The following is a 14,290-nucleotide window of genomic DNA, read 5'->3' on the forward strand; positions in this document are numbered from 1 at the left end:
GACATTCAAGTTCAGAGTATTGAACAGTCAACTTATGAATATCCAACCGCAATCACTTTACATGCCGTCATCGCGGGCTCAAGGTACGAAGACTCCTCAAAATGGCGGGATAAAAACATAGTAAGTTTAGCTAATTTTCGTATCCTTTTTTCATAAGAGAAAAGTGTTAAAAATTCAAAAAATATACTCAACTCGATTATTCATATATTTTTCCTTTGTTTTATATGTTGTAGTCACCCAAGCAGGAGATTCTTTGTAATCATGAACGACATATCCTATTTGCTACAGTCTATTCATGACATTATCAGTGGTTTAAACAGATTAACAGATGACTCGAATAATCAAATGGACTTCGAGTTGGTAGTTAGTAAATTTGATTATCTTCAGAGAATTGTGGTGAACCTCGATATCGATGATTTTGTAACAGAGACAATTAGGAGAGCGTATAGTTTGTTAATAGAAAGCAAAAATACCAAGAAATCCTCTGCAGGCCCAGGTTACAGCGCAGGAATTCAACGAGATGGAAGCCGTGGAAGACCATCATACGTCATAAGTAAGGACGTACTATCTTATTTCATTGACCAAAGTTTTAAACTGGAAGAAATTAGCACTATACTTGGAGTAAGTGTCAGAACTGTGAATAGAAGAATGTCATCATATGGACTCAGTGTATCAGGTAATTAAGACTTGTATCACAAGAAATATTTCAGAAAGAGTAATTTATCATTGATGAGTTGCGGGGGATTTCCTTTGTTGATGTCTAGTTTATATCACTCCCAAATTCTCCATGCCATTACAATTTCACTTCTTATTCGTTTCCTGCCTTCCCTTTCCACCCCAGAATTTCCATTTCTTTCTGTACATGTTAGTAACATGTGTCAGCAAAAGTGACTGTCATTTTTTGACACCCCACCCCTCAATCTGTTAAATATGCGTAATGAATATCTGTGAGAAGTTTGATGATTTAATGCAAAAGTGCACAGTGCAAGTTTTGTAAGTTGTTGTCACTGTAAAGATGGTGGCAATCTTTGTCATAAACTACCTTATGTTTATAGGGACATACAGTACCATTGATGATAACCAGCTAGATGAACTTACTATGCAAGCATCTAATGCACATCCTGGCATTGGTATTAGAATGCTAAAAGGCTATTTACAAAGCAAAGGAATCCGTGTCCAACGTGAAAGGGTTAGATTGTCGTTATTACGAATTGATCCCATTGGTATTGTTCAGAGGTGGCAATCAACTGTCAAAAGACGTCGCTATAATGTGAAATATCCCTTATCATTGTGGCACATTGATGGAAACCACAAACTTATAAGGTAACCTTGATTTTATTTTGAATTATTGGATAAGAACAAGTATATTTCACCTGCATGATGCAAATAATACAGCTGGGGTCTTGATAATTTTTGATACTGTGCTCAATTTCATGGATTGTTTTGTCATACATTTTGTAACCAAAAAAGTTTTCCCATGTACTGATGACACTTTTTCGTAGGTGGAGAATAGTAGTACATGGTGGAATAGATGGTTATTCCAGAATCCCAGTTTACCTAAAGGCATCTGACAATAACAGAGCAGATACTGTATTAAATGCCTTTCTTGAGGCAACATCCGAGTATGGTCTTCCATCGCGTGTAAGATCCGACAAAGGTGGTGAAAATGTAGATGTTGCTTCATATATGTTAAGTCATATTCAGAGAGGACCAGGCAGAGGAAGCATGATTACAGGTATATCATAGAATCAGATCAGTTTTTATTGAATGCCAATTACCTATGTATCTTATTAGAGTCGTTTTCATTGCACCGTGAAACATTAGTCAGACTAATACGTAGTACTTGTTGGTGATAGCTAGTATTAGATCTAGTCTAATGAACCAAAGGCAACCATTATAATAAGGTGAATACATTAACGTGAAAAATACCAAAATGATACTCTTCCGAGTCAGGTCTCCTTGTGTTTAATACAAACTACCACACACTGCCAAAAACTAATTTAGTCTTTTTTGTTTCACGGTGCAATGAAAACGACTATATTAAACAGTGTGCAATTTTGAATAAATGCTTGATAGGAAAAAGTACTCACAATCAGAGAATTGAGCGACTTTGGAGAGATGTTTTTGCTGGATGTATTTCCCTTTTCTACGAGCTATTTCATGATCTCGAAAGTCAGAATATCCTAGACCCAGACAGTGATGCTCATTTGTGGTGTCTACATTTTGTCTTCTTACCCATCATTAACAAACATCTAACCAATTGGAAGAATGCATGGGTTCATCACCCAATACGTACAGAGAAAAACAAGTCTCCAATGCAACTCTGGATTAGAGGCCTGCAGGAAGCCTGGGGGACACAGTCTGTTGAAGATGAAGTATTTCAGGTATGATGATTACAATCAAACTACCTCCAACATTAACATATTGACAGGGGCAGATTCAGAACTTTTTCAAAGAGGGGGTTGCAATGCAATCAAACAAACCAAAAAAAAAAAAAAAAAAAAAATTAATAGGGGGTTATTACTATTTTCTAAGACAAGTTATACTGAAAACTCTGTAGAACTAGTTCCCATAGGGTGGTTGCAATAAAACAAAGTAACAACACAGAAAATACTCAAGTAGCATTAAATCATTTATTTTCATTGAAAAATGAAATGGAAAATGTTCTTTAATATTAAGATGACTTTATCTTATAAATATGCTAAGATTAACAAAGGTCAACAAATTTTAAAATTTTAAATTGAAAGCAAAATATGATCTCAGTTGCAAATATTCTTCCACTGTTTTTTATTTAGAATGAAGGTGACAACTTTGGTGTGGACTGGTCTGGGCCTATCCCTGAAGCAGATCCTAGTTTATGTAATGTGGTGGAAGTACCAAACACGACTTGCCCTTTGACTGAAGCCCAGATGAGTTTATTACCATCAACAGAAAACATGAGCTATTTAGAAGGAGTAGAAACATTCCAGCAAATGCTCAACATTTTGAAACTGTAACTTTTGAATATTATGTATGTATAGAATATTATACGAGAGAAGTGTGACACTCCTTCTTGAGCATACCCAACCTAATGTTTTCTGACAATTATTACAAGAACTATTGTTGAAGTTTGAAAATGTGGTTGGCTGTTGAGAGCCCAAGTGTAATAATTGGTTCTGAATGTTTCTTGGCGATAATGTGACTGTTTACTATGCTAAGACCCAAATGTTATTTCATTAAGAACCAAATGTTATTACTCTAAGGACCTTTATTACTTCAGAACCAATTATAACACTCGGGCTATCAACATTGGCTCACTAGCATTTCAGTGGCCATCAATCAATTAGCTGAACTGAAATATAAAAAGCTAGTTGGTGAGTAATGCTTCAAGTTTCAAGGATCACCCTTAAACAGTAATGGTTGTAAGATTTATTGCATGACATTATATACTGATTCTGGGATTGGGGGAGAGGGACTCCATTAAAACAATGAGAGGGGAGCTCAGCAGATGGTTTTGAAAATGACCCTAAAAGGTACATATAAACTAACTGAGACACTTAAATGGTACAACCACATTAAATCAATTATAAAAAATATGTTAGCATATTATTTTCGCCCCTAAAAGGTCTGCCAAGCACCCCATCCATTTGTTATGGGAGTCCCTACCCCCTGGTACTAATTCAACGTTTTGTTTAAAAAAGTATGTCCAAACGTGAAACACTACCAGATTTTTCTCAACGCTTCATTGGCTACATAACAACTGTAACTACAACTCTAGATTTTGTTTAAAAAATTTTATGAGATGTGCACTTCATCCTAGTGGAATGCAAATCCCGCAGCACCATATTTAAGTGCTACATCCATATTTTTTTGGAATTCCAAATATTCCTTGTGCTTTATTGGTAAAATGATAGACCTGAAACAGGTCTCTGATAATGGCAAGTTATTCTCTCCATTGTCGAACTTAATTAGAAGCTTGCCACTGCTTAACTTGAAGGCAGTTTCTCCAGTCCAAAAGCTCATCAGGGTGCGAAGTTTTAAACCTCCTATATTTAATAATAAAATTAATGAAGTTGTCCTTTGGGAGTGTGATATTAAAAATGAAATAAAAAAAAAAAATAGAAAATGATTTGTGTGAATACAGACAACATTATTACAAAGGCTTGGAAAATCTGGAAAAATACTCAGGATCAAAACCTTTGCAATTACCAATGCAGTACCCCAACCACCATTTAGAGCTTTCTATTCCACAGGGGTAGCTTAGGTTTTTGAGATTCAGGATTGCATGGTTAAGCTGTAGGTAATTAAGAGGATGAGAAAATCTTGACCAAAGCTCAGCTGTGAAAAGTACTACTGCGTAAAATCATGGGTTTGTACACTGTCATATGCTGAGTTGTTTCCCAAGTCTTTACTATTCTTAATGATCGGAATGATATGCACGGTGGAATTTGAGTAATAAACCCAAAACAATAAATGTTAATTAATGGACATGTTCACGTAGATTACGTTAGCCATAAATACAGCTGTTAAGCAGAGGTATTGCATTCTTGCTCAGTTTTACTAGTGGTAAAAGACGAAGCGGCCCACCCGCCCTCCCTTCGATTTGTGTTTAGGGGCAATAAAAAGAAGGGGAAATAATTAAACCATTCTATCAAATTAAATTCTACTGTAAGCTGTTTCAAACAAGAACAATATAAAAGTGTTTATGGATGCAACAATAACTGTAATTAAAGATTCTAAAAATAAAGCTTTTATGAACTTTTTTTTACCTTCAGCACCTTCAATTTCATCGATATATGATTTGAAGAAACCCACAGTTCTCTCCTGTTCTTCTTTTGGCGTTTCCTCAAATTCAAAGGCTGCCTTGATTTCTTTCCCACTTAACACCTGTTCGGCATCTGTGGGGAAAACTACCCTGACCAAGTTGGGATATCTTTTCATAAATGTATGAAGTTTTACTTCTTCCATTCCTAAAATATTAATAATATGACAAAATAATTTAGAAATATATTAATAAACTGTGAAAGTATTAAGAAATTAAACTTAGCAACAAGTTAACAATGACCTTCACAACTGATGTCACAGTGAACTTGTTTATTCTGGGACTGAATAACCAAGAAAAATGTGTGATCATTTTTTCTGCGGTTCACCTGGGTGTCCATTCTTGTCCCCCAGGAGAATTTCAGAAAAAATGATTAACTAATTCACTAATGACTGATTCACTAACAATAACAAAGAACACATAACAATAAATCTATCCAGTGCTTTTGGGCTTTGATGACTCTTTTTCATAAAAAAAATAAGAAAAAACTGTAATATGCTTATTTGGCATAAACATTTTTTTTTTTGCATATCTCATAAATATCATTGAGACTTCAGGGCGAACCTCTCTTGTTTAGTTTATAATGTTTGATTATACTCTTAACTGTTTTCAGAATGATAAAAACTTTTGTTACGAAAAATGTCTGAGATAATTTATGCAGTGTAAGGGATCCATTTCACAGTAATACCCCTTTTATATACATATCTTATACTATCTTATACTGCATTACACATGCAGTATAAGATAGGTAGTACAGAAAGTTTATAGTTCCACATTGAAAAACACTAACCATTACCTTTAATAATGTCATCCAATTCAAGATGGCGTTTCTCAATAACATGATATGTCATAAGCCCATCCATAACAAGCTTGCGGTTTTCACATGACAATTCATCTGGGTCTAATCCAGCCTCCATAATGTAGGGCTCCAAAGTACTTCTTTGATCTGGGGTGAGCTTCTCATTGAATGGAAGTGAGTCAAGCTGTGATAAAAAGAATATTTAGAAGAAAAAAATAGAAAGACTTCAATGTCAAATAATTAGCCCATAATTATATGCAGGGTGGACTATATACAATGGACCAAACCCAGCTAATGCATTGCTATGTACATTTCCATCCATTTCAACCCAATTCAAAACCTGATATTGATATTCCACATGATATTGTAAAATGCACAAAGACAAACATTCCAAAAGAATTTAAAGTGAGTGGTTACGTACCTACCCTTATGACAAACCAAACCACAACAAAACAAAAATGAAAACAAAACAATTGTTTTGGAGGGAGGGGGCAGGGTCTCAGGAGCTTTAATGATGTAGGAAAGTGCAGACTTGGTATTCCATGTGGTTAGGGATTTTTCTGAGCTTCAATCGGATTGCGATCTCATCCTCTCATTATAGAAAATCTGTGAAACACAGACAGCAGAAACTCAAAGCAGCATTGTAATTCGGTGCAATTTCTGTTAAGAACTCATTTTGAAGCGTGTAATTATGGGATATATATATACAGTATATGAATTGTACGATTTTTTTGAGCATTAAACCCAGTGAAGGTATTAGCTAAAAAAACACGGCTCAAGTGTCTGCACTGTAAATAAAATCTATTCACCTTGTTTCATCAAATGTGTCGTATAGTTAAGTTAACTCAATAAACACATAGAAGAATTTTTTTGGAAGACCCAGGAATTTTTACAGTAAGGGGTGCACCCCCAAGGATTTAGTATTGGGAAGGATGCAGCACTTAACTATGGACCACTCATCTCAGGGAGGGAGGGGTGCACACTCCCTGCACCCCTCTTCCTGGATCCACCCCTGTACACAGTTACAAAAAATTGCTAATTGGTGCAAATTTATGCAATGTTTTGCGAGTTAATGCAAAGGTTAGCAATATTAATCTATCACAAGAAAATTATTGGCAAACTGCAAATATATACCAATTATAATGATAATATGATTTCCTTTTTTAGTTTTGTCTTACCTCACTAATGACTTGTCTCAATTCCCAGTCTGGAATATCCTCTACTGTCAGAGGTGGTGGAGTGTCACTGTTTTTATCATTTGACAGATAAAACTTTATTCCTGGAGAAATCCCATGCAGTCCTGGACCACCATGGAGAATGGAATGGCCTATCATCCTGCCCATGGCTTTATAAGCCCTTGTCAATCTGAGGGAGTGATCATGTGTGGGAACGCGATGCTCACTCTCTCCCTCTATAAACATCAGCGGTTTTCCGGAACTTGAGGGAATCCCTTCATCTAAGGCTCTCATGGTTTCTGTGAAAAACTCTCGAATAGGGCCACTTCCCACTCCTTCTTCCTCCTCAAATCGGATTCTTGGCATAAGTTTCAAATTTGTTCTGGGATTTTTATAGATTCCCATTATTTCTTTTCTTAGTTCAGTGACCCCATCTACTCTGCATACTGTGATTATTTGTTTGGATGGGGCATTCTCGATTACATGGGACTGTAACAATCGTAGTGCAGTCTCAGGGGATTCATCAGTACTGTGGTTTTCAAAAGCAGGTTTCATCAACTCACTGTCACTTTCACTGGCATGGTTATCACCAACAGAATCATCATCTATTGTTATACATGTAGATGGCATACTGTATATTCCTGAGAAAGACAATATCGTAGGTCTATACATTACTATTATATCAATATAATGTATACTATTTAACAATTAGTCCTCGAGTCCGGATGGTCTACGAGTCAATAGCCCATGAGGCCGAAGGCCGAATGTGCTATTGATTCATAGACCAAGAGGGGAAGAGGTCTAATTGTTTTAGTAAAAACCTAGTGATCGGTCCAATAAAGGGTGCTCTCAAAATCGACTTTTTTCGCTACTAGAGGTCTATCACTAATAGACCACTAGTAGCTCAGCCAATCAGAGGGCCAGATTGGTGATAGACCATAAGTAGGTTTTTACCAAACTAATATAGTATAATAATATAGAGGATAATTATAGCATAATAATATAGAGGATATTGAATGGTGAAGCAAACATATCGAAGTTTATCTTCGAGTGGTGGAAAAGATTTCACAAGTGGGCACTAGTCAGGTAGTTCAAGGACAAATATTGGCCAAATCATTAAAGGCCTATCAGAGCTGAGGAAAGCACAAACTTTGTCACATATGTTGACTTTGGTGTAACATGACATTTGCTCAAAACATTCTTAATTACTGAGTTATCATACAAGAGGCTTGGGCTTGGGTATGGCTTGGGTAGATGGGTGTCTACCCAAGCCATATATTCTCTGTAAAAAATTGACATTTTTGAGGGCTGATAACTCTGGTACCTTTTAACAAAACACGTTCAAACTTGCCAGATTTACTAATCTAGAGATGCTTTATCAGATGAGAAAACTTTTTTGCTAATTACATTAAAATTCAAAACTCTCCCGAGTCCCTTGCTCGTTTTTGTAGTGGCCAACTGCTACTTACCTAACAATCTTCCAACTGCTTCATTTGTATTGCCATTAGAATCATCCAAAGCCCCTTGAATTTCAATATCAGTGGCATCTGGGCATATCTCCTTAATCATGATTGTATCTTGGAGGCCACTGGTGCTGGTTCAATGCCAGATTGTGGAATAATTCTGGAATTAGTAATGAAATATGCATATGTATGTCAATTTATGCTGTTTCATCAGTAGTTCAAATGGCAGTGTTATACATTTTGTATAATTTACCTCTTATTAGTAGGTACTGCAATGGAATCTAATGTCTTCTGCTTCTGCAAAAATTAATAGAAAAACATAAATTGTTTGTAAAAAACTGAGAGCTCTAAATGCATCAAAGTTAATAAAGTGAATTATCATAACTGCAAAAGCCAAGAACATAATTACATAAAAAATAAGGGTATCTGAGCTAGTGCATGTGTCAAATTATATTTATATATCATATATTATTATTATATACACCTATTTCAAAAAACGTTGTCACAATGATCAAGCCTAGACTGCAGAGAGTGCTGGTAATTTAAAATTTCATTAATTCAATGCTGTGGAAGCAAGTCTACCTCTACACCTATTATCAAAAGCAGCAGCCATGCGTTGAGCAATTTTTGAGGATGACTGATGAAAATGCACCATAAATACAATAATTATGATTAAATGTAATGGTGTTCTCTTTGAAATAGGTGTATATTTGATCAAGTATGGGAATGGGGATAAATTTTTTTCAGAATAAACAATATAGGCTGGCTGAAAGGTTTATATATGCAATAATTATAGTGCTGGCATTATTTAAAACTACATGATATGTTTTTATGATATGTGTCCCATGCCTTTTCTGGTGGTGTGTTGATTGCTGGAAACTCATGGGTTTCTTGATGAGCTGACATTTCATTCATGCGAATTGCTTTTCCACATACAAAACAATCAACAACTGGGATGGCAGCTTCAGATTCCTGTTATAATAAAAACACATTTTGTTATAGCCATTTCAATGTATGACAATGGGTACAAGCACAAAAAACAAATAGCAAAAACTAACCCATCAAGACAGACAAGAAAATAGCACATTATGACCTTCCATTAATTCCTAAATTACAGAGGAATACACTTGGCATCCGCAACCCATTAAGTATAAAATTACAGTAGTACTTAATCAGGTTCCTTGTTTTCACTTTAAAAAATGTATAATTTCATGGGTGTGGCTCTTATTGTCATAAAATCAAAATTATCAGATAACCTTTGTTTTGTTTTTCATAAATAAATGACTTACTTCAGTCTGATCCAGCTGTGATTCTGTCTGCAATGTTTGATGTTGCTCAATATCCCTTTGCAGAGGTCTTATGTATATCTTTGCTTGACCTGCCAGTTGTTTGATTCTAGTTGATATATGGGGTGGGTTGATTACATGAAAACCCCCATCTTCACCTCCTCCTCTCTGAAAAAGATATAGTTCAAATCCCCCTGCCATGCTCAATGCAGGGTATTTTAAGAGAATATTCTGATACACATGTTCATGTGCACCAAAAGTTATTGAGCCATCTCCTAGCCCCATGTTGGAGAGGTGGGTCCTGTCCTTAATGGAAGAAGGAGGACTTGAGGCAGTCTTGGAGGCAAGGCACACGAATTTAAGGGTGCATGTGGACTCATTTTTGCCTTTTCCTTTTCCTTTTCCATTTTTGTTAGTATACTGTTTTTTGGAAGCATATCCAAACAACCTTCGTTGTTCTACCACAGCGGAGTTTGGAACTGAAGATGAACTTGTAGAAGAAGCACGGGTAGATATACTTGTAGATACAGTTGTAGAGGCTTGTGCACCATCTGAGAAGTTTGACACATGATTATTAACTAAGAAAACCAAGAAAACCTAAAAAAGTTTTGGAATGTTTATCTGATAAATGTGAAAAGACTTTGACAACAGCACTATTTAACGTATAGGATCATATAACTTAGAACTACAGAAAAATATAGAATACATAAAAAGGATCTCACTAAAAATGCCGGTTTTTTCGAAATATATATAGTTTCTTAACTTATCAAAATAGCAATACCACTTCTAGAATGACAGTTTGTAAGCTTAAATAATTGCAGCGCTAGCTGCATTCAAGTGAAATCAGTGGCGGCCAAACTTGTAGCTGGAAATGACCGAAATGGTAGAAGAATCAACTGCAGGAATTTTATGCGAGTACAAACTCCTAGTGACATCACAGACTATAAAATCTCCCATAACAGCTAAATAATACCTCTTGACTCTAGACTATTGTCGTGTAATACCACGGATCAAAGTGCACGCGCTGACCAGTCAGTCAAGTCAGTCCACACGCAAAGCCTATACATAATACTACCACATACTCTATTTCCTTTTTTTTAGATTATTACCTTTTGGTCGGGTTATTATAGATAATTTTGATATGAATATTAAAATATCTTTAGCTTGAAGCTGAACTCATTCCTTGGAACTCATGTACGTGTGCGGCATTGTGCGTCATGTGGACCCGTCATGTGTGAAATTCCAAAAAAAAAACAATAGGAAAATCTTTCTTATTTTATACAAACTACTATTTAATCTTACCTTGTGGAACACCTCCTCTTTGCAATGCCGAAAGTCGATCGGCCACCTTTAACAGGGCCGACCTCACCTCATTTAACTCCTCACTCATAGTCGCCAGAACAAAATCCCGAAAATCCACGTGAGCATGAGGAGCTTAGCTTAGTTCGAGAAAGCGTCACCCCGTTGTGTTGGTACAAATAATGTCCCTACTAAAACAAAGAACTATGAAACCTGAGCATTTGAGTTGGTTAGATGTCTATTTATTTAATCCAATATTGCGTCATAATTAGCAACACCTTGGTGGAGTGATACTGAACCACAGATTAGATAAGATTACAATAGAAAAGTTTCCTAAATTTTGTTTACGAATTATAATTAATAAACAAAATAACGATGTATAACAATTATAAATAGTATAATAATGCCTTATGATCTTATGAGAACATCCTCCATGGCCGAAGTCTACTCGGAGCTTCCCTGTCGATTACTTCTAGGATTTGCCGCCAATACCATCGTCATCAAGAGTAAATAATTAAGGATAAAATTTCAACAGCTAGGGTCTGCCAAATTTCAATGACTGATTATTTTCAGAGGAAAAAAGGAAAGTGTTCTAAGCCGGTACTTTGTACTACACCTCCGGTAACCACAAAACATACTGAACTAAGCTAAGCTCCCCATGATTTTGAGGAGTCTTCGTACCTTGAGCCCGCGATGACGGCATGTAAAGTGGATTGCGGTTGGATATTCATAAGTTGAATGTTCAATACTCTGAACTTGAATGTCCAATCGTACAAACCAACAAGAATACTTCAGCTACAATATCGACATACTCTTAACTACAAAGTAGAATTGTGAAAACTCCGTAAAAAATATCTAACCTTGAATGTCCAATCGTACAAACCAAGAAGAATACTTAAACTACAATATCGAATGTCAACTATGAATTTTGGCATGGATGGAACGCCATAGAAAAAAGCCTAAGGGAAAAAGCGAACGAAAAATATGACAAACAAAAAAAGAGAAAGAACAAGTAAACTGTCTAATTTGCGAATAGAATAGTCCTTTTTTGATGTTCAACCGTTCCAAGAATAGTGCAATGTTCAGATCATTATCAAATGAACTCTGACTACATGGAATTTCACACTTCTAAGTTTAAGTTAGTCATGAATAAAAACTTAAAAAGTTAAGTCAAAACCTAATGAGTTCATACAATGGTTTTAATTAGTTCAATAAATATAAGCCTGGCGCACTGATCTGCATTACAAAAGTGAAGAACTGAAACTGCCTACTGCGATGTATGGCCTCCAAATGTTCGAGTGCCGCTCAAGCGTTAACGTTCCTATGCGGAAATTCTACTTAACTAATCCCCAACTCTTACATTTACATAACCTGAATGCTCGAGCTCGTTATCCGGTAAGTATCTAATATTTCAATTTTATTTGCTGCGGGTTCTCTTGATTGGATTTGATACTAAATTTGTGAACGTTGTAATAAGAACTTAATGTGACATCATTGAATTATGCTTTCATGTCACCGTTACCGTTAAAATCACGTCTTGTGTACATAACAATTAAGATCAGTTCGATGATTAAACCTCTTTCTATCGAGCAAATGTTTTTTAAATCATAACCTTGTTTTTATCATTTCATCACGAGTTGTTATAATCCCTTTTCCATCTATCTTCAATCTTCCAGAATAAGCCGTTTTCTTCTTACGTGAACAATATGGAAGGACTGATTTACAGATTTCGTTATTTCCGGTTCATAGCAACAGGGTTGATATTTCTCATTAATATAACTACATCTTTTGCAGGTAAGTTAAACTTTAACGAAATCTGTCAAACCTTTCAGCAAGGTGTCCAGTTTTCGATCATTAACTCGATTGGTGTAAGACAGTTTCAGTTTCAATTCCTTATAATATATACTTCTTGAGCAGTGATTCTTGACGGAACTCACTGAGTGAAAAATGTAAACATAACATAACCAATCTTCCTATGGTCATAAATTTAGATTAGTAAAACAGTTTTGTGATCTTAAAAATATATATATCGAGACGATCCGTGCATTATTAGTTCAACTCAGAGGAGGAAAAAAAATGTTAATGAAAAAATGATATATCTCACTAGCAAAGTATTCTTGGACACTACACCTTTTTCTGTTCAATAAAAGAAAAAATACTTTTATGTCGATTGTTGCATCATCAATAAGGTGGACATACTTTCATTAACGCTATAATACACTTCATTAGCGTGGACTAGACTTTCAATAACGTTATTCAAATATGCACGAAAATTCAACAGCATCAACTGATAAACAATAGCACGTACAGACATTTCTTACGCCACAAAATGTAATAACTCGCAAATATTGATTTTCTGGGGTGATTTAAAATGCGTTATTGAAGTTATTACATATTGCGCCAAAAGTTATTACATTTTGCGTTGTTATTACATTTTGCGTCAAAAGTTATTACATTTTGCGTTGTTATTACATTTTGTGCGAGTTATTACATTTTGTGGCGTAACAACATTCATGGAGATGGAATGTATTTCCTTTTACACTTATAATGAAACTTCAATAACACCAATTGACAAACACTACCATTCATAGATAATCATTTAGCGAAAATAGTAAATTCATTAACGTAATTAGCATAAACATGGACAGTCAATTCCGCGTTTATACAATCATGAGCGTCAACGTTATATTCTATAGCGTGGTTCGACAAACATTTGCATGATTCAAATGAACAATAAGAGAAATAAAACAATCATTAACCATCGTGCATTAACATACATTTTTATTTTAGCCTTCAATTTCTTCGCCATTTATACATCGTGGCAAACACGTTTGCATATATCTGAACCACTGATAGCCTGCGTCACATCCGGAATTTTCTTCGTAAATAACGGGGTATTGGCGATAGTGATAGCTTCAAGATAGTCCAAGCCTCTAATACACGGATGGCTTGGCTTAACTATAAATTTTAGTGTTGACTGACTGGTTGGCGGAACCAAACGTCATTAAATACAAATCAAGTTGTATACAGTAAAGTGCATTCAGTCGAACGGTTGAATAGTTAGATAAATGTATTTAACTTAGTTAACTATTTAGTTGACGTCACCTGAAATAGTAAAAGCGCGCCAAATAACGGTCATGCTAATCCGGAGGTTTGTTTTACCAGATAATGAGTGAATAGACATTCATTTGTATCATCGTTTCTCCCCCTGATCTCAGTAGCTGTTTACTCGTAGTTTCAAATTTATATGAAATCAGCTAAAATAGTAACTAACTTATCTAATTTAGATGAGAGTATGTGGACCGCGTGGCACTAATGAAATAATAGAAGATAATATAGGTAAGTTGTAGTGCTTGGGAACGAGGTTATTCCGGGCGAAAGCCCTTGGAATTAAATTCGGAAAAATCAATTTCCGACCTCGCTGGGATTCGAACCCACGACCTTCGGAATTGTACTACCGATGCTCT

General features: G+C 35.5%; 4 protein-coding genes across 5 annotated transcripts in view; 2 read left to right on the forward strand and 2 right to left on the reverse strand.

Annotated features, from left to right (window-relative positions):
• Positions 1-33: 33 nt before the first annotated feature.
• On the forward strand, positions 34-4,465 carry LOC148910773 (uncharacterized). The gene is made up of 6 exons (XM_089030736.1): positions 34-120; positions 234-676; positions 1,056-1,323; positions 1,503-1,735; positions 2,077-2,384; positions 2,796-4,465. Exons 1-6 carry the CDS (start codon positions 35-37, stop codon positions 2,994-2,996), a joined length of 1,539 nt encoding a protein of 512 aa, XP_088886862.1. The 5' UTR covers position 34; the 3' UTR covers positions 2,997-4,465.
• On the reverse strand, positions 2,615-9,168 carry LOC148910774 (uncharacterized). Its single transcript, XM_089030737.1, has 7 exons — positions 9,088-9,168; positions 8,492-8,535; positions 8,245-8,398; positions 6,779-7,416; positions 5,598-5,784; positions 4,749-4,949; positions 2,615-4,025 (listed from the first exon to the last, which is right to left on the reverse strand). The coding sequence occupies exons 3-7, from the start codon at positions 8,342-8,344 to the stop codon at positions 3,796-3,798; spliced, it is 1,356 nt and encodes a 451-aa protein (XP_088886863.1). The 5' UTR covers positions 8,345-8,398; positions 8,492-8,535; positions 9,088-9,168; the 3' UTR covers positions 2,615-3,795.
• Positions 8,973-11,765, reverse strand: LOC148910775 (uncharacterized). Its single transcript, XM_089030741.1, has 3 exons — positions 10,827-11,765; positions 9,528-10,075; positions 8,973-9,210 (listed from the first exon to the last, which is right to left on the reverse strand). Exons 1-3 carry the CDS (start codon positions 10,912-10,914, stop codon positions 9,043-9,045), a joined length of 804 nt encoding a protein of 267 aa, XP_088886867.1. The 5' UTR covers positions 10,915-11,765; the 3' UTR covers positions 8,973-9,042.
• A 318-nt stretch (positions 11,766-12,083) lies between these two features.
• The window catches only part of LOC116288859 (uncharacterized), a 30,782-nt gene continuing 28,575 nt past the window's right edge, over positions 12,084-14,290 (forward strand). For both annotated transcript variants that reach the window (XM_089030728.1, XM_089030729.1), the window contains exons 1-2: positions 12,084-12,218; positions 12,500-12,617. In XM_089030728.1, the coding sequence (XP_088886854.1) occupies positions 12,099-12,218; positions 12,500-12,617 (238 nt within the window). In that variant the 5' untranslated portion in view covers positions 12,084-12,098. The remainder of the gene's footprint in view (positions 12,219-12,499; positions 12,618-14,290) is intronic.

This window comes from Actinia tenebrosa, unplaced genomic scaffold (genome assembly GCF_029948245.1).
Source record: "Actinia tenebrosa isolate PJP-AT-01 unplaced genomic scaffold, QUT_ActTen_1.0 PGA_scaffold15__27_contigs__length_11533743, whole genome shotgun sequence".
Taxonomy (NCBI): domain Eukaryota; kingdom Metazoa; phylum Cnidaria; class Anthozoa; order Actiniaria; family Actiniidae; genus Actinia; species Actinia tenebrosa.

Excerpts from the sequence above, each read along its gene's own strand:
- LOC148910773 (XM_089030736.1), top strand. The coding sequence starts at position 35 with ATGAATATCCAACCGCAATCACTTTACATGCCGTCATCGCGGGCTCAA. Across the intron at positions 1,324-1,502 it reads GGAAACCACAAACTTATAAG|GTGGAGAATAGTAGTACATG; the intron begins GTAACCTTGATT and ends ACTTTTTCGTAG. Across the intron at positions 1,736-2,076 it reads CAGAGGAAGCATGATTACAG|GAAAAAGTACTCACAATCAG; the intron begins GTATATCATAGA and ends AATGCTTGATAG.
- LOC148910774 (XM_089030737.1), bottom strand. The coding sequence starts at position 8,344 with ATGATTAAGGAGATATGCCCAGATGCCACTGATATTGAAATTCAAGGG. Across the intron at positions 7,417-8,244 it reads AGCAGTTGGAAGATTGTTAG|GAATATACAGTATGCCATCT; the intron begins GTAAGTAGCAGT and ends TGTCTTTCTCAG. Across the intron at positions 5,785-6,778 it reads TGAGACAAGTCATTAGTGAG|CTTGACTCACTTCCATTCAA; the intron begins GTAAGACAAAAC and ends TTTTTATCACAG.
- LOC148910775 (XM_089030741.1), bottom strand. The coding sequence starts at position 10,914 with ATGAGTGAGGAGTTAAATGAGGTGAGGTCGGCCCTGTTAAAGGTGGCC. Across the intron at positions 10,076-10,826 it reads AAGAGGAGGTGTTCCACAAG|ATGGTGCACAAGCCTCTACA; the intron begins GTAAGATTAAAT and ends CAAACTTCTCAG. Across the intron at positions 9,211-9,527 it reads CACAGCTGGATCAGACTGAA|GAATCTGAAGCTGCCATCCC; the intron begins GTAAGTCATTTA and ends TTATTATAACAG.